General features: G+C 39.5%; 1 protein-coding gene across 5 annotated transcripts in view; it reads right to left on the reverse strand.

Annotated features, from left to right (window-relative positions):
* The window catches only part of LOC109922344, an 83131-nt gene that overhangs the window by 3487 nt on the left and 59142 nt on the right, over positions 1–20502 (reverse strand). For all 5 annotated transcript variants that reach the window (XM_048602465.1, XM_048602463.1, XM_048602462.1 and 2 more), the window contains 7 exons: positions 19466–19582; positions 16801–16829; positions 12257–12332; positions 7451–7567; positions 6248–6267; positions 6127–6157; positions 112–226 (listed from right to left, as the gene is read on the reverse strand). In XM_048602465.1, the coding sequence (XP_048458422.1) occupies positions 112–226; positions 6127–6157; positions 6248–6267; positions 7451–7567; positions 12257–12332; positions 16801–16829; positions 19466–19582 (505 nt within the window). The remainder of the gene's footprint in view (positions 1–111; positions 227–6126; positions 6158–6247; positions 6268–7450; positions 7568–12256; positions 12333–16800; positions 16830–19465; positions 19583–20502) is intronic.

Consider the following 20502-nt stretch of genomic DNA (forward strand, 5'->3'; position numbering starts at 1 on the left):
TAAACCAGGGCTCTTCCTGCTGACCACAGCGTATCAGTTATGTATTTTCAGTAACAAACACATTGTGATGTTTTGCAGAAGTGCATAATTTATTTAGGAATGTAAACTCACATTAAACTTTTCTCTAAATTCTTGCTCTTTTAGCATTTTCTTTTTATTCACTTTTGTCTCTTTTTCTTCATTTTGATCTTTTCTCTTGCCTTTGAATATACCTTTCACCTTCTCTCTAATAAAGTGAAATACATTTTACAGATATGCATTAGTTTTTCAGGTTTATTAAAGCAACATTTTCACTTAAAAAAATGGAATATTTTTTCTGCTTTGTAACCAAATTAAACACCGCAAGCTAAACACAATGTTGCCTGTACACCTCGAGATAGCAAGAACTGCAGATGCTGAAGTCAGAGTCAATACAGTATGGAGCAGGAGGAACACAGTAGGTCAAGCAGCAGAGGAGCAGGAAAGTGCTGATGAAGGGTGTAAACCCGAAACATTGACCTCCCTGCTCCTCTGATGCTGCCTGACCTGGTGTGTTCCTCCTGCTCCACACTGTATTGACTGTTGCCTGTATACTGCTTTTGGGCAACCTAAAATTTAGATCTTAAGGGGCTTTCTTTTTCTTCTAATTGACATATATGTATTTGTTCTAAAACGAGTTTTTCAGTCACCGTTTTGTTTTACAAAGTAGAATTTTAATTAGATTAGCTCCAATTGAAGAGGTACTGATGTGATGGTACAAATGGCCATTTTCTATACTGTAATTTCTGTGGCCTGTTAGGGATGCTGATATTTTGGTATTTGGTTCAAGTAACTCATGTTGTTTACTCTTTAAAAAATAACAGATCAACTACAAGTTTGTAGTTACTGAATATTTTGAAAAGACCATTGATGCTGTAATAAAATAAACTAAGTATTCTTGTGTTCTAGTTTCCCTTCCTCCCAAAGTTACTTTATCGAGATACATTTCTGCTGGTGCCGAATCCAGGGTGCCTACTTTCATTTGAAAATCTAGTGCCTTAATATGCAATTTGATTTTAGCAAGCATCAGATACATGCCCAGTCTTGTTCTTGGTCATTTGAGATATATATATACATGTCTCATATAAACTTTCTAGATTCAGCAGCAGTGTGGTATTGCAATCTGATATTATTCAGTCACCACGCCCCTGCAACCTAGTAGCGTTGCAATCGAGATCACTATATCTGATCTGCAGTGTTTAGTGTTGTACTTAAAGGAATGTTTATTCAAGTCAATAAGCAAGGGGGAGAGCTCTAACTGAAATGTACTCAGACACACACATTGGAAATCGGGATTTAAATTCTGAGGAATGAGCAGTATATTTGTAATTTACTAATTTGATGTGATCTGTTGTTAACATGTCAAATAGTCACAATTTAAGCTCACTATAATTTTTCTACATTGAACCATAATTTGTTTTCACATCATAGAATCTCAAATGAGCTGTTGTCAAGCAAATGATTAAGACATAAATTGTTATCATTAGGAATGATAAAGGCATTTAGCTGTATCTGGGTTTTCAGCATTGAAAATTCTTGGTTTTTTGTGTTCACCAGAAATAATTTAGTTGCAAGACAAATTACATGAAATTTCACTGATGATACCAAATTACAAGCCATAGAAGCGGAGGTGAAATAAAATACAAAATTGCATCAAGGCATAGGTAGATTCATCAAATGGATAGATATTCAATTGTGAATTGTACATTTTGTGAACCGTAAGGCAAGTATGCCCTTAAGCGTTGTACTTAACAGGGTGAATGAACAGAGAAATTTAGCGATTCACTTTAAAATAAAAATCAATGCAACTGGGAAAGTTTGCAAATTCCAAATTGGATCCTAATTCTGTACATTTTGAATACAATTAATAAGGCAATGCTGAATTTATCCAAGGAAATAATTAGGTCTCAGTCAGGCAGCACAATGGTATGAAAAGTATAACAAAAATTCACCAGAATGGTGCATTATGAAGAAAACCTCAATATTTGGGGAATATTTAAAGAAGAAATTTAAATGGTATTCAAGGATATTTTCAAACATAACTGAAAAATTAGTAATAAAGGAGATATGAACTGAGGATTACTGCTAGAAGAACAAAAGAGAAATGCAGAATATAGTTTTTGTGAAATTAGTTGGTGGAATGCTTTACTTCAAGCTTAAAGACCATAAGATGGAACAGAAATAGGCCATTCAGCCCATCAAATCCCCCCGCCATTCAACAAGATCTTTGCCGATGACAATCCTGAACTCCACTTTCCTGTCTTTTCCCCATAATCCTCTACTCCCTTACTCATTAAAAATGTCTATCTCAGCTTTGAATATACTTAACAACCCCTCCTCTTAACAGCCCTCAGAATGCCACAGATTCACTGTCCATTGGTACAGTCGACAATACTTCTTACACATATTCGGGATAACCGTAACGGAAGCAGCTAGAGTTCCCACACAGCACAGGATGTACTCCACACTGTTCAGAGCAACCCTGCTATTCCCCTAGGAGATAATAAACTTTCTTAATACTAACAGTAAGCACTATTAGTATTACTGCGGAAAAATAAAAGGGAAAAGTCTCACCAGCTACTCACCTGCCTGGTGTCAAAATCACTTAAAAAAAAAAAGCTAACCAAATGCCTTACTTACACTTTTAACTTTACTGATTTTTCTTATCAGTCCCTAAACTTGGAGCAAGAGAAATGTGTCAGCAATATTCATCAGCTAATCAATCTACAGTTTTCCTATGATGTCACTATTTTACTTTTTTTCTCCCCATTTCTTTCAAATGCTGGCTTGCCACTCAATCCCCCATTTCAGCTGCTCAGTCTCTTGTATAGGCCCAAAGCCTCAACTTATCTCCTTCACAGTCCTCCTGATTCCTCCTCGGTCTGGTATAGGCTGTTCACAGATAAAGGGACGACTGGCAAGTAGGAGGCTTTCAAACGATAACCAGTCAGTATATTTCTGAGAGAGTGAAGGGAAAGGCGGTAGGAGTAAGGAACACTGGATAACTAGAGATAATGAGGCTCTGGTCAAAAAAAAAGGAGGCATACGTCAGGTATAGACAGCTGGTACCAAATGAATCCCTTGAGGATTATGGGGTAGTAGGCATATACTTAACAGGGAAGTCAGGAGGGCAAAAAGGGAATGAGATAGCTTTGGTAGATAAGGTTAAGGAGAACCCAAAGAGATTTTACAAGTACACTAAGGCCAAAAAAGAATAACTTGGGACAGAATAGGGCCCCTTAAAGATCAATGAGGCAGTCTATGTATGGAACCACAGGAGATGGGTGAGATAGTAAACAAATATTTCACATCAGTATTTACTGTGGAAAAAGACATGGAAACTGGGGAACTTGGGTAAATAAATAGTGATATCGTGAAAAGAGTCCATATTACAGAAAAGGAGGTGCTGGAGATCTTAAAACGCATTAAGGTAGATAAATTCTCAGGACCTGATCAAGTGTATCCCAGGACATTGTGGGAAGCTAGGGAAGAAATTGTGGGGCCCCTAGCAGAGACATCTGTATCATCTACAGCCATGGGTGAGGTGCCATAAGACTGGCGGCTGGTTAACATGGTGCCATTATTTAAGCAAGGTGGAAAGGAAAAGGCAGGGAACCAAAGACCAGTGAGCCTGACATCGATTGAGTTTTTGAGAATGTGACCAAGAGGATAGATGAGGGCAGAGCGGTAGACATTGTCTATGTGGCCTTTAGAAAGGCCTTCAATTCCACATGATAGACTGGTTAGTAGGGTTAGATGACATGCGAGAGCTAGACAATTGGATACAAAATTGGCTTGACCGTAGGAGACAGAGTGGTGGTTGAGTGTTGCTTTTCAGTCTGGAGGCCTGTGACCAGTGGTGTGCCACAAGGATCGGTGCTGGGTCCACTGTTGTTTGTCATTCATATAAATGGTTTAGATGAGAATATAGGAGGCATGTTTAGTAAGTTTGCAGATGACACCAAAATTGGACAGTGAAGAAGGTTATTTCAGAGTACAACAGGACCTTGATCAGCTGGGCCATTGGGCCAAGAAGTGGCAGATGGAGTTAATTTGGATAAACGTGATGTGCTGGAGTTTGTTAAGACAAACGAACGCAGAACTTAGTTAATGGTAGGGCCCTGAGGAGTGTTGCTAAACAGATGGACTTAGGTGTTCAGGTACATATAACCTTGAAAGTGACATTGCAGGTAGACATGGTGGTGAAGGCGGCATTTGGCATGTTTGCCTTCATTGGTCAAAACACAGAGTCGAGGAGTTGAAATGTCATGTTGCAGCTGTACAGGACATTGGCAAAGCCACTTTTTGAGTACAGCATACAATTCTGATCACTCTGTTGTAGGAAGAATGCTATTAAACTGGAAAGGTTGCAGAAAAGATTTACAAGGATGTTACCGGGACTGGAGGGTTTGAGTTATAAAGTGAGACTGGATAGGCTGGGACTTTTACCCTGGAGCATCAGAGATTCAGGGGTGACACCTCGGGCGACTGTCTGTGAGGAGTTTGCACATTCTCTCCGTGTCTGCGTGGGTTTCCTCCGGGTGCTCTGGTTTCCTCCCACAGTCCAAAGATGTGCAGGCTAGGTGGATTGGCCATGGGAAATTGCCCGTAGTGTTCAGAGGTGTGTGTGTTATAGGGGGATGGGTCTGGGTGGGATGCTCCAAGGGTCGGTGTGGACTTGTTGGGCCGAAGGGCCTGTTTCCACACTGTAGGGATTCTATGATCTAGTCTATGATCATAGAGGTTTATAATATCATGAGAGATATAAATAGGGTGATTAGCAAAGGTCTTTTCCCCAGGGCAGGGGAGTTCAAAATTGGAGGGCATAGGTTTAAGGTGAGCACGGAGAGATTTTAAAAGGACCTGAAGGGCAACATTTTCACAGAGGGTGGTGCATATATGGAATGAACCACCAGAGGAAGTGGTAGATACAGGTACAGTTACAACATTTAAAAGACAGGTACATGGATAGGAAGGATTTAGAGACAGATGAGCCAAATGCGGGCAAATGGGGCTACTTTAATTTGGGAAACCTGGTCAGCATGGATGAGTTGGACTGAAGGGTCCGTTTCCATGCTGTATGAGGTGGGTCTGAGCCTGGGCCTCAATTTGTCTTCTTTTCAGTGCTCTAGATTCCTTGTAAGGAAGAGTAATAGCTCAGAGTCAGGGTGTGTTTTTTTTGTTGTATTTGGGGAAGACATAAAACCTGGTTTATTAGACCATTCTCAGCAGAACTGTAACCAGTGCAAAACCAGAGCCTGACAACCTCACAGTGTTGTAGTATTCACTAGTTTCATTTCAGCGCCTTATTTTATGACTTAACCTTAGCATTCTACCTTCTTTAATTCTGTGTTGCTGTTTATTTCCCAACTATATGCAAACACCTACATACACATTGGAACAAGGATCTCTAATTGCCAAGCATTAAAGAATGCTATAATCTCAACTGTAAGTTAATTATATTAGTTTCTGACCATCAAAGACAATAACATTCTTTATAAATGATACTGAATAGCATTTGAAGATAAGGAATAGAAAGGATATAGGAGAAGTGATGTACCAAACAGCTCTAACAATAAAAGAGCTTCTAAATGGAACCATTGCCTTCTTCTGTACTGTAATTTCTATGATAAATATACATAATATACTCAACATTTTATATTTCATGAACTTGTGATTTTTCTTTACATTAACTAACAAAAACAAAAATCACAAGAAATGTCTGAAAGACACATCAAGTGAATCAGCATGCAAAAAAGTGGACAAAAAAGTGTAGTGAACATTTAAGGGAAATGTTTCTCCAGCCTGACTACACTATTCTGAATTAACATTTTAGTTTGATGATAATTGATCAGCACTCTCAGTGGAAGTTCATTAATTAAACAGTAACATGAACCCTCTTTCCTTCTCCACACTTGGGTCAAGTATTACCAGCACTTTCTGGTTTTAGTTTAGCTTTCCAGCATCTGCAGTATTTTGCTTTTGTATGGAAGTTCTGCAGTTACAATTAAAGCTACAATTAAAATTTTGATCAACTTTTTGCATTCCAACATTTTCTATTTTTTTTATTTCTGCATATTGGTTTAGTTTGTAAAAGCATCATTTTACCTGGTTGCCTTAAAATCTGCAATGAGGCCATCTGTGAAATAAAGCAGAACAGTTTACAGAAATTATTGTTTGAACAGTATATCTATATTTAACTGTGCAAAGATCAAGAGAAACAACTTACCCTCATTATTGCCATCCAGTCTTAAGTAGGAGAGAAAGAAAACAATTAATATTCACAAATCTAACACTTTAATGTAATAAAGCAACTATGAATGCCATTTTTACCAGTATTAAGTAGCTACCATCAGATTGATATTTAGTGCAAAATCATGTAATTTTGAAGCAATGTGATCTTAAGAGAACTGGAATCACTGATAAAAAAAGCTGATCTACGTGATGCAACCGAAGACATCATCACTGCAAAGCCTGACGAATACTTCCGGCTCAGCCTCACTCTCAATAGGACCATTCAACCAATACATCAGCAGCAGGATGCCTGTCCAACTTCTCAACACTGTTTCTAACTGACCTTGCAGGGAAAAACATGTAAATGTTAAATACACCTTGGAAAGGAAAGTTGCGTTTTATCTTAAGCAATCGTAATGATGTAATTTGCAGATGGCTAAAAAGAGGTGAAATGCTGTTGCAAAATTTCTAGAAAGTTGCCAGCTCTCCACAATATTGCTGGCAGTGTCGGAAGGGAAATGCAAGAAGAGGATCCCACCAGTAATACTCAGAATATGATGCAGACGAGTTGGACTGAAGGGTCTGTTTCCATGCTGTTACACTCTACCTCTACCACCTCAAGTTATATTAAATCAGCTACAGGAACATCACCTCGTGGACCTAGATTCAAAAATAGGGCGAGGTTACCTGACTAGATCAGTGTAGTTTTGTGTAAAACCTTTGAACAATGCACTCAATTGAACTAGATTAACAAATTCTTAAGCATGGTAAACTGTTCCAGTTCCCCTAATATTCATATGTTATAAAATCTTACTAAAATTTGCCACCACTGCAAAAGATTTGCTCTCTTTATCATTATTAAATTAAGATACAACAAGAGTAAACATACTAACTGGGTAATAAGTACTAATGCAATTGTATCCATTTCTGACAAAAATACAGTCCATAGTCATAAACTTCTACCAAGATGTTCTAAATCTCAGACACTGAGAAAAATAGCAGCACCACATGCTACATTAAGCACAAATTAGTAGGCAAAGCAAGACTAGTACAATCAGAATTAAAATTCAGCAAAGTACAAACTCTACAATTACCAACATTATTGCAAATTGGTGAATATTCTACAATAACTGCGACAGTAATCTATAAACATGTTATTTGCTTTAGGTGTCAAAAGTAGTAATACATTTCACTGTACCTTTCAGCTTCTTGTACCTTTGTGTTCATTTCTCCAGTTGTCTTTACATTTTCTTCACGCTTCCTGAAGATATTTGCCCAACTGGTTTTATTTGGGTCTGATTTTGAAGCTCTGTCTCTATAGAGAACACAGTAAAATGCCAGGAAATGAATTAGTAAGAGCATAGATTTAGTTGTCTCCTCTAATTTTACTAGAAAAGGTACATGAAACTTCGGGACGTATAGAATACCACTGGCACATAACACATAACATATTAATATGTTGGAAAACATGGAGTGCAAGAAAACGTTACATTTCCCACTATCGATTGCGATCTGCTGACACTCATCGAGTCGGCAACAAAAAGGAGCATTTAGAGAGTGTGTCTAGAATCATACCATAATACGAATCATGGCGCCCAAGAAAGGATATACACACAATTCATCCCCCAGAAATCACAGACAGCCAAGGGACTAACTGGAATGATGAACTGAAAGAAATTAGTATTAGTAACAAAAAGATACAAAAATTAAGGGAACACAAGTTGATACATCCTAGGACCCAAAGATCCACATTCTAGGGTGCTGGAAGAGATGGCTACTAAAGTAATTGATGCCTCAGTGATCATCTTTCAAAACCCTATTCAATCTGGACAGTGCCTGCAAATTGGAATGTTGAAAGTATAACCTTATAATTTGAGATAAGAGGGAAAGTGAAAATAGGGAACTACTGAGTTTGGTTTGGTTGCAAACATTTCATCACCCTGCTAGGTAACATCATCAGTGCACCTCTGGTGAAGCATTGGTGTTCTGTCCTGCTTGTTATTTATATGCTTCAGTTCGTTGGGGTGTTTGGTACCATTTCCGGTTCTGTTTCTCAGTGGTTTGTACACAATTCAATGTGTTTGTTGATGAAGTTCCGGTTGTAATACCAGGCCTCCAGGAATTCCCTGGCATGTCTCTGTTTGGCTTGTACAATTGTGGATGTGTTGTCCCAGTTGAATTCGTGTCCTTCATAGTCAGTGTGTAGTGAGACCAGTGAGAATTGGTCGTGTCTCTCGGTGGGTAGTTAGTGTTCATGTATCCGTATTTTCAGTTTTCTTCTGGTTTGGCCTATGTAGCGTTTCTCACAGTCCTTGCATAGTATTTTGTACATTAAACCAGTTTTGCTGATTGTGATCAGCTATGGGATCCTTTACGTTCGTCAGTAGCTGTTGTAGGGTGGTTGTGGTTTGTGGGCTACCCTGATACCTAGCAGTCTGAGTAGTCTTGTGGTCATCTCTGAAATGTCCTTGATGAATGATAGGGTGATTAGTGAGTCTGGTCGTGTTGTGTCTTCCTGTTGTGATCTATCTCACAGGTAATGGTGGATTGTGCTTTTCGAGTATCCATTCCTTTTCAAGACTCCATATAGGTGCTCCTGTTCTGCTTTGCGTAGCTCCGGGTTGCTGCAATGTGTTGTGGTTCGTTTGAACCAAACCCACCGGCTCGGCGAGCATGTCTACAACCTCACCCACAACCTGAGCTACAAATCTTCTTGAAAACTTTAAACTGAATTGTTAATTTGTAGGAGCAAAAAATAATACAATTTATTATAAAGGATATGACAACTCAACACCAAGAAAATTATGGTCTGACTGGGCAGAGCCAGTTTGGATTAATGAAAGGGAAACCATGTTTGCCAAAATTATTAGGTCTTTTGGAGGATCTTACAAGAACACGTGGATATGAAATACTTTTTTTAAAAGCCTTCTGAAAATTCAATTCCCACTCAGGAGTTTAGCACACAAAATTAGATCCTAGAGGATAGGGGGAATTGATGAGCATAAATTAAGAATTGGCTAATGGAAAGAATAGAGTATGAATAAATGCATCATTCTCAGGTTGATAGGTTATGACCAGTGTGGTACTGCAAAGATCAGTGCTTGGGCCAACTATTCACAAACTATATTACTGATTTGGATGTGGTAATCAAAAGTAACATTTCCAATTTCACAGATGACACAAAACTAGGTGTGCATGTGTGTGAGGAGAGAATGCAAAGAGGCTTCAAGAAGACATGGACAGGTGAAGTGAGTGGATAAGAACATTGCAGATGGAATATAATGTGAATAAGTATGAGATTATCCACTTCGGTAGGAGGAATGGATGCGCAGTGTATTTCTTAAAATGGTGAGTGATTGGCAAATGGTGATGTCCAAAGAAATCTGGTATCCTTTGTTCATAAGTTACTGAAAGTTAACATGCAGTTACAGGAAGCAGTTTGGAAGGTGAATGCTATGTTGGCCTTCATCACAAAGGATTTGGGCATTGGAGTAAAGATGTCTGATTTTACTTGTATAGAATCTTGATAAGATATTACCTGGGTTATTAAGTTAAATTTTAGTCCCAAGGAATGCTCTACTTGTCAGAGGGAGCACAGTGTAAGCACAGCAAATGGTAGGAATAGGCCAATCAGCCCTTCAAACCTGCTCCACCATTCATAATGATCATGGTTGATCATCCAACTCAACAGCCTGTTTCCCCTTTTCCTCCATATCCTATGATCCCTTTAGCCTCAAATGCTATATCCAACTTCTTCTTGAAATCATATAATGTTATTGCCTCGACTGCTTTCCATGCTAGTGAATTCCACAGGCTCACCATTTCATCGCTGAAGAAATTTCTCACATCTCAGCCGTAAATGGTTATTACTATATTCTCAGACTATGGCCCTCGTTCTGGACTTACCCAACATCGACAACAGCATTTATGCATCTACCCTGTCTAGTGCTGTTTGAATTTTAGAGGTTTCTACGAGATCCTCCCTCATTGTTATAAACGCCAGTGAATATAATCTAAGTTATTCAACCTTTCCTATATGCCAGTCCCATCATTCCAGGAATCAGTCTGGTAAAACTTTGCTGAAATCCCTTTATAGCAAGAACATCCTTCTTCAGGTATGGAGACTAAAACTGCACACAATATACCAGATGTTGTCTCACCAAGACCCTATATAATGGCAGCAAGGCATCCCTGCTCCTGTACTCACTACAAATGCTGACATATCACTTGTCTTCATTGCTGCTTGCTGCATCTGCATGCTTACCTTCAGCAATTGGTGTATGAGGTCACATGGGTCTTGTTGCACATTCCTCTCTCTCAATTTATAGCCATTCAGATAATAATCTGCCTTCCTGTTTTCACCGTAATGTGGATACCTGCACATTTATCCACATTATGTTGTATTCACCACGCAACTGCCCATTATTCAGCTTGTCCAAATCACACTTATACATTTCTGCATCCTCCTTGCATTTTAACGTCCCAAATATTTCATATCCATGTGTTCTTGTAAGATCCTCCAAAAGGCCTAATAATTTTGGCAAACATGGTTTCCCTTTCATTAATCCAAACTGACTCTGCCCAGTCAGACTATAATTTTCTTGGTGTTGAGTTGTTATATCCTTTATAATAAATTGTATTTTTTTCGCTCCTACAATTTAACAATTCAGTTTAAAGTTTTCAAGAAGATTTGTTTAACATGTCATCTGAAAATTTGGAGATATTACATTTAGTACCCTCATCTAAATCATTAATATTATTGTGGTACCATATCAATCACTGCCTGCCTTTCAGAAAAAGACCTGTTTATTCCAACTATTTGTTTCCTTGTTGCAAACCAGTTTTCTGTCCATATCAATGGATTGCGCCCAAGTTAATTTTACATGCTAATGTAAAATCTTATGTAAGACTTTGTCAAAAGCCTTCTGAAAGTTCACCTCTTAAACCATATCTACTGACTCCCCCTCATCAACTCTATTAGTTACATCCTTGAAGAAGCAGGATTTCTCTTCCATAAATCAATTCTGACTTGACTCTGTCCAATCCTGCCACTTCCTTAAGTACTCTGGGGTGTAGATTATCAGGCTGTGGGGATTTATTGGGCTTCGACACCATCAATCTTCCCCAACACCATTTCCCTACTAGGACTGATTTCATTCACTTCCTCCCTCTCACTAAACCCGGTGTTCACCAACATTTCTAATTTGTTATTTTTGTCCTCTATTGTGAATACAGAACCAAAAGTATATAATTCATCAGCCACTTCTTTGCTCTCCATTCTAAATTCCCCTGTTACAAACCTTCAGGGACCTATATTTGTCCTCACCAATCTTTTTCCCTTTACATGCCTCTAGAAACATTTCCGGTCAGTTTTATGTTCCCTTCAATCTTACACTCATTTCCATTTTCCCTTCCTTAATTAATCCCTTTATAACCCTTCTGCTGAGACCTAAACTGCTCACAGTGCTCAGGTCTGTTGATTTTTCTGGCCAATTTGTGTGCCTCTTCCTGTAGGTTCACCAGATTATTTCCTGGACAATTGTCCTATATGGAGAGATTTAGGGGAATGGCAGGGCAGATACAGAAGGGATATTTCCTCCAGCTTGTTGATCTAGAATCAAGGGACAGTGTCAGCATTAAGGAGAAACTTTGTTTCAGATCTCCAGCATGTGCAGTTCTTCATTTTATTTTATGTTAGGGACAGGATATTTAGGACTGAAATGAGGAGGCATTTTTTTTCACTCAGCAGGTAGTGAATTTTTGGAATTCTCTATCCTGAGTGCAGTGGAAGTTCAGTCACAGAGTAAATTCAAGGCAGAGATCAATACATTTCTAGATACTAATGATGTCGAGGGATAAGGGAATAGCATGGGAAAATGGCATTGAAGTAAATCATCAATCATGCTTTCAAATGGTACAGCAGCCTCGTGAACTGAATGAACATAGGAGTAGGAGTAGACATAGACCTTAAATGACAAGTAACATTGGCAATTTGATCACTTACTCAAAATCACCATATTCCTTTACACTGTTAACATCTTCATACACACTGCTTGCACCACTTTCCGAGTTAGTTATAGCTAAGGAATATAAAACAAAAGTTGATTAGAAACAAGAAAAACAGGACTTTAAAAAGGCATTGAAACTTACAAAAACAAAGGGTTGGTGTCCAATTTAATCTCGCACCAAGAGTTTGCATTCAAATCCTATAAAAATTATCTAATTCTATCTCAATAGTAGCACTTGCTTCACTGCTTATTTTGCCACTCTACTGCTGAACCCCTGTACATCTAACCTTTTTCACCTCAGGATCTGACCAACAACATTTTGACTGGTTGCTCATTCTCCACAAACTTCAGTTCCACAACACTCTACTGCCATATTCAATCCTGCACCAAATTACACCCACCCAAGATCTCTGTCCTCAGCTGATCCTCAACATCTTAAAATTATCCTCATCATGTTTAAGCCTCTCCATGGTCTCACCCCTCCAATCTTTCGTCGAGTTTAACACACAAATGATCTCTTCCTCTGAACTCTCAATTCCTTTCATTACAGCCTTTGGAATACCACTCTCTTCTCCTTCGATGTTTTAAAATTTAACCTATTTTTCTAACCAACCTGTTCAATGATGTTGTTATGCACCTCTGGAGTAGGTGGGAGTAGGGACACTATCACTGTGCCACATGAGGGCGCTCTCCCCTCCTTCTTTGACATATTTGAGTCATCTGTCCCCAGTCTGAAAATCACTCCATCTCACCATTTTTAATGAAACATTTTGGGTCATTTCTGTACATTAAAGACACTATTTAAAAACAACTTGTTGATCTCTATGAAACGCTCTGGAGTAGAATTTTAATACAATTTTATACCAGACATTTGTATGGTATACATGAATGTAAGTACAACAATGAATACTCAACAAACCAATATTAAAATAAGCTACAATCTTCTAATTACTTAACAAGCTTACCCATCAAGTAAATGATCAAAGTGGAAATAGTTATCCTAGTCAGAGCAGGGGAGTCCAGAACCAGGAGTGATAGTGTAAGGATATGGGGTGGGCTATTTAGGACTGAGATAAGGAGAAACAATTTCACCCAGAGAGGAGTGAGTCTATGGAATTGTCTGCCCCAGAAAGTGGTTGAGGCTGAAACATTAATGTTTTCACAAAGGAATTAGATATAGTTCTTTGTGCTAAAGGGATCAAAGGGTTTGGAAAGAAAATGAGAACAGGTTAATGAGTTGGATGATCAGCCGTGATCATAATGAACAGCAGAGCAGGCTTGAATGGCCTACTACTCCTATTTTCTCGGTCTCCATGTTAACAGCAGAAAATCTGAGAAATGTTGGCTTGGTGACTGTCATTTAGGGAGTGACAAGAAAACTGGGCCTGAACCACAGGTTCAGCTCCTAATTTTTTTCCAGTATACTTGTAATATTACATGGGAACTAGAAAGGACTGAGCTGTGGTGAGTTTGAATTCATTGCTAAAAGTGAACATCAAAGCTCTTGCATGACTTGCGGTATGTGGAAGAATTGCATGTCTGAAGTTATATATTACTACCTTTCATTTATACAGCAATTTGAACATAGTGAAATGTTCAAACATATTTCACCGGAATGTTATGAAGCAAATTACGGCACAGAGTTACCTAAGGTGACCAAATGTTTGGTCAAACAGGTAAGTTTTCAGGAATGTCTTAAAAGGAGGAAAGTGAGGAAGCATGGCCAAGTGAAGAAGATTCATCAGAATCAGCTTTATTTGCGAGTGGTGGATTTTTAAAAAAAAGAACTCTCTGAAAATGTCTAGAGGTGATCACTGAAAGTTAATACTCAATGAAAAGGGATATTGGGAACCCATTGGAAGCTAGAAGCAAACACTGACTGATTGTTGTAAGGATTGTAATTCAGTGGAAAGTAATAAATGATAAATATAAAAAGGGCAATGTTTCTCTCATAACTTAAAGCACAAATTATATACAAAACTAAAAGTGTTTAATAAATTGATGGTGAAATTTGAATCCAATAAAAAAATCTGAAATTAAGAATCTTCTGATGACCATGAAATCATTGTCAGTTGTCAGGAAAAACCCACCCGATTCACTAATGCCCTTCAGAGAAATCAGCCAACCTCACCTGGTCTGGCCTACATGTGACTCCAGGGCCACAGTAACATAGTTGACTCTCATGTGCCCTCTGAAATGGTCTAGCAAGGCACTCAGTTGTATCAATCGCTATGAATTGTCAACAAAGAAATGAAACTGAATAGACCACCTGGCATCGACGTAGGCACCAGAAAAGACGATGGCATAATTCCATGAGTATGACTGTATCCCAGACACCCCCATCACTATCCCTGGATATGCCCTGTCCAACCGGCAGCACAGACCCAGCAGAGGTGGTGGCTCAGTGGTATATAGTCAGGAGGCCTGAACATCGATTCTGACCCCATGAAGTCTCGTGGCATCAAGTTAAACATAGGCAAGGAAACCTCCTACTGATTAGCACATACTGTCCTTCCTCAGCTGAGGAATCAGTACTCCTCCATGTTGAGCAACTATTTGAGGAAGCAATGAGGGTGGCAAGGGCATAAAATGTACTCTGGGTGAGGGATTTCAATGTCCGCCACCAAGATTGGCTTGGCGCCAGCATTACTGATTGACCTGGTCAGGTCTTAAAGGAGAAAGCTGCTCGACTGGATCTGCAATGGGTGGGGAGGGAACCAATAAGAGGGAAAAACATAGCTGACTTGATTTTCACCAATCCGCTGGTTGCACACTTATCTGGCCATGACAGTATCGGTAAGAGTGATCACTGCATGGTCCGTATGGAGACAAGTCCCACCATCACATTGAGAGTACCCTCCATCGTGTTGTGTGGCACTAGTGCTATGTTAAATAGTGAACAGACTTAGCAATTTAAGACTGGGCAACCTTGAGGCACTGTGGACCAACAGCAGCAGAATTGTGCTCCAACATAATCCGCAACCGCATGGCCTGGTATGTCCCCCACTCAACTATTACCATCAAGTTAAGAGATCAACTCTGGTTCAATGGAAAGTGCAGGGGGGCATGTGAGGAGCAACACTAGGCATACCTGAAAATGAGGTGCCAACCTGGTAAAGCAACCAAACAGGATTACTTGCATGCTAAACAGCATAAGCAGCATGTGATAGACAGAACTAAGCAAAGCCAACAGATCAGGTCTAAGTTCTGCTACATCCAGTCATGAATAGTGGTGGACAATTAAACAACTTACTGGAGGAGGAGGAGGAGGCAGCTCCACAAATATCCCCATCCTTAACAATGGAAGAGTCTAGCACATCAGCGCAAAAGGTAAGACAGAAGCATTCACTGCAATCTTCAGTCAGAATTGCCGAGTGGATGATCCAGTTGTCCCCAGCATCACAGATACAAGTCTTCAGGCAATTTGATTCACTCCAAGTGATGTCAAGAAATGGTTGGATACATTGGATACTACAAAGGCTATGGGCCCTAACAACATTGTGGCAATAGTACTGAAAGCTTGTTCTCCCAAACTTGTCACTCCCCTAGCCAAACAGCTACAATACTCGCATCAATTCAACAATGCTGAAAATTGCCCAGATATGTCCTCTAAACAAGAAGCAAGATAAATCCAACCCATCCAATTACTGCCCCATCAGTCTACTCTCGATCATCAGTAAAGTGATGGAGGTGTCTTAAACAGTGCTATCAAGCAGCACCTGCTCAGCAATAACCTGCTCAGTGACGCCCAGTTTGGGTTCTGCCAGGGCCACTCAGCTCCTGACCTCATTACAGCCTTGGTTCAAACATGGACAGAAGAGCTGAATTAAAGATGTGAGAGGAGAGTGACAGCCCTTGACATCAAGGATACGGTTCCAGAAGGCAGCTCACCACCACCTTCTCAAGGGCAACTAGAGATGGGTTGGCCAGCCAGTGACACCCATATCCCACAACTGAATAAATAAAAAAAAACAGAATGTGCTTTGGGTGATATGCTACATTAAAATGTTTTAAAAAAAACTGTCCCATTATTTAACTATACCTGGAATCCATTTTAAATATTAATAGTGTCTATGGAGATCATGACAAAGTGGATTCGACATATCGATAGCATGTGTTTATTTCTTTCAAATATCAGCATTAAATGAGTGTTCAGGGTCCAAGACTCTGGATTTTACCTGTCATCAGCAAAGCTCCATACTATTCATGAAACTTACAAACTGGGGCTATATAGTCAAACTAAGAGTTGCCATGGTAAAATTGGGAGCAAGTTTCTACTTAATGTCGATGTAAAAACAGCACACAAACTAATTTCACTCTCTAAATAACTGCATGCTACAGTAACTTGGAATGTTTTTGGGCCACATCTATTTGTCGCACATTGGCAACATTGGATAAAAATAAATGATCAGTTACATTTTTAGGTCTAGTAAGAAGAGGAATTTTTCAATTGCTTCATAGTCTTGATGATCACTGTATTCAAATAAATTCAATAATGTCTGAAACAAATTTTAAACCACCTCAGTAATATGCTACTTACATGAAATAGACTGTGACCTTGAACTGGCACTGTGGAAATATAAAATGGATAAATAAGTTGAGAAATAACATCGAATTTTAAACTAAGCATCACTAGCAACAACCTCAAGAGAGTGGAAGGTTTTCAGTTTAGATCCCATTTCAGGAATTAAGCACATAATCTAGACTGACATTTTATTGTAGTACTGAGAGAGTGACATTATTTGTCTTACCAATGAGATGTTAAACTGAATCCGACCCCACCACCAAAGACATCTTTCCCTCCCCACCTTTATCTGCTTTCCGGAGGGACAACTCTCTCCGTGACTCCCTTGTCCGCTCCACACTCCCCTCCAGCTCCACCACACCCGGCACTTTTCCCTGCAACCGCAGGAAGTGCTACACCTGCCCCCATACCTCCTCCCTCACCCCCATCCCAGGCCCCAAGAAGACTTTCCACATCAAGCAGATGTTCACCTGCACATCTGCCAATGTGGTATACTGCATCCGCTGTACCCGGTGTGGCTTCCTCTACATCGGGGAAACCAAGCGGAGACTCGGGGACCGCTTTGCAGAACACCTACGCTCGGTTCGCAACAAACAACTGCACCTCCCAGTCGCGAACCATTTCAACTCCCCCTCCCATTCCTCAGACGACATGTCCATCCTGGGCCTCCTGCAGTGCCACAACGATGCCACCCGAAGGTTGCAGGAACAGCAACTCATATTCCGCTTGGGAACCCTGCAGCCCAATGGTATCAATGTGGATTTCACAAGTTTCAAAATCTCCCCTCCCCCTTGACCTGTCCGTCCTCCCTGGACTGACCTATCCCCTTCCTAACTCCCTACCTACACTCACCTTTCCTGGCCCCATCCCCGCCTCTTCGACCTGTTTGTTTCCTCTCCACCTATCCTCTCCTCTATCCCTCTTCTATCCGCCTCCCACTCTCTCCCTATTTATTTCAAAACCCCCTTCCCCTCCCCCTTTTCTGATGAAGGGTCGAGGCCCGAAACGTCAGCCTCTCTGCTCCTATGATGCTGCTTGGCCTGCTGTGTTCATCCAGCCCTGCACCTTGTTGTCTCTGTTAAACTGAAGATTTGTTTGCATGCTCAAACAGATATAAAGAAATGCATGACAGTAATTGAAGAGTAGCAGAGAACTCTTCCAAATATCCTGGGAAACATGCATCTCTTAAACCACACTAAAACAGATTAATCCATTGTTTATATTATTTGCTATTAGTGGGACTTTACTGCGTACAAATTGGCAGCAACATTTGTCTGGGAAATGATACTGATGTCAATGCAAAGACAATTTTTTCAATCTACTCCATGTGAAAAATCAGTGTTTGATCTGTGATTATCTTTTGTATCCCATCACCACAATCCCCTTATGAAGGGGAAATGTGCTAGCACCATGAAGTACCATTTTTCTCAATCATTTTGATTTGGCACCAAAAATTGTTAAGTTCTGCTGTACAATGATTTAAATACAAGTTAAAGTTTCTCCTGCATTGTGTCAATAATACCAAAAGTGAGTCACATGGCATCAATGTGCAATATTCCCTTTCTCATCAGAGTAAATTCTGCTGCTTCTCTGGATAGAAACAATTGTGATACATTATAGGAAGTTTTACACTGACACCATATTCACTAGAACAGAGATTAAACAACTTCCTGTGGCACTGTTGCAATGAGATTGAGCCGATTTCAGAACCAAATCCAGGATGTGCAAAAAATTGTTCACCATAATACTGCACCATTCAAACCATTAAAAAAAGTCCCAAATATCCTCTTCAAATTTATTCTACCTATTGTTTTAGCTTTAAATGATGGCTAATAATGCTTGTGTCTTCTAAGCATCTTTCTTTATCATGAAATACAATAAAAAGTGTTAAGAATGCTCTCCGCTAATCTATCCTGCAGTAAATTCAAGAGTTGTGTGAAATGTCACAATTATTTAAATTACATTTCAATTATCCAGTAACTAGAGATGGTGAACAATGCTGGGGAAAAAAACTGAGGCATGTTCAGGGGAGCCGTTGTTACAGAATGTATGCAGCAAAGTGTCAGTCAAATATCAGATCTGTCAAATGTATAAGGCATTATTGAAAAAGACAACTGGAGAATTGTACAGCAAGAGGAAAGTGCTGCTTTAAATTGGCTTGTTTCTCTTTTCAGAGAGATTAGGCAGAGAAACAGAGAAAACAGTTAACCCCACCAGTCTCATCCCTCACCACACAATGGAGGCAATGGGCACCTTCTATTCTACAAGATGCACTTCAGGATCTTGCATGGACATTAAACACCATCCAAATCTTCAACCTCCACAACCTAGAAGGATGCATGGAAACATTACCATCACAACCATTCTCTCAAAGTCAAACATCATCCAGTCATCAACATGCATCATTCCTTCATTATTGCTCAAACTCTTGGAACTCTCTTCCTGACAGCACTGTGAAGGACCTTCACTATGATAACTGGCGTTCAATATGGCAGCTTGCTCCCACCTTTTAAAAAGGGAAACGAGGGATGGAAGGGCTCAAATTGTGAAAGTGAGGTAAAAAAATTAAAGCAGCTGTGCAAAATGAAAACACAGAAAATTAAAAAAAAACAAGCTGGGTGACACAGAGCACATGGACTGAGAAAATGAGACAGCTTGCAAGAATTCATGTTATAAATACCTGAGATGATCTTGTGCTTTATTTTTTCTCATTTTTACCTTCTTCCCCCTTTCTCCATCACCAATCTCCTTCTTGAACAGTTTCCCCAATTCCTTAATTCGGTCTTTTCTAAGAGATCTAGATTGGCATGCAGAACGTTAACATTAGGACCATGTTTATACTCTCAGGAAACTGTCTTTTTGCTTTGAACATGAATAAGTAGTATTTGGAAACAGTTCAGATTTTTTAACAGTTGCTCCAACCTCATCCATGCGTCCACACTTTCTACCCAGATCATGGAGTATCAGTCCCAAGCAAAGAAGTGACTGATGTATATACTCTTTTTCTGCAGAGCTATGAATAGCATGTAGCAATTGTTTCCTTATTGATGTAAGCTAATTCACTACATGGAAGGATGGAAGCACAGACAGGAAAACTTCGTTGCATACAGTAATATATCTTGAGGCCAATTTTTAATTTGTGCCAAGCTAACTGATCTGAATTGGGTGACGATGGGTTATGCAACTGTTTGCACAGTATCCTAGGCTCAGCAAGAGAAATGGTCAGTCAATGATGGCTATCAAGTGATCCTTGATAGAAACAGAAAGTGGATGCAGTACAAATAAAATTGAGTTCAAGTCTGATAACACTAACTCAAACTCTAGATTAGCACAGGTAGATCAGGAACATTCACTGTGAACCTACATAATGAAAATTGGTCAACTGGTAACATGAAGGGTGAGTTCAGGAAGGAAAGAAACAATACAAATATCGTTAGTCTGAAATGAAATTATTGAGAATTGTTTAAATTAGAAATGGAAAATGCAGGAATATTTGTGCAATATATTTTTGCGTGTCAGTTTTACAGATCAACCGAAAGCCTTTTGTTTGATCCTCAACAGATTGACGTTATAATTACATGGACATATAGAGCTTCACAAGACATGGGAGGTCAACTGTCTAGGTTTGATCTTTTCCATTCCTTAACAATGTGGAAATATTCAAACAATGCGGCAAACACAGAGAAGTCCTTGCAATATTCAGTTTTCTCCTCACTT

The sequence above is a fragment of the Rhincodon typus genome, chromosome 10 (assembly GCF_021869965.1).
Source record: "Rhincodon typus isolate 14 chromosome 10, sRhiTyp1.1, whole genome shotgun sequence".
Taxonomy (NCBI): domain Eukaryota; kingdom Metazoa; phylum Chordata; class Chondrichthyes; order Orectolobiformes; family Rhincodontidae; genus Rhincodon; species Rhincodon typus.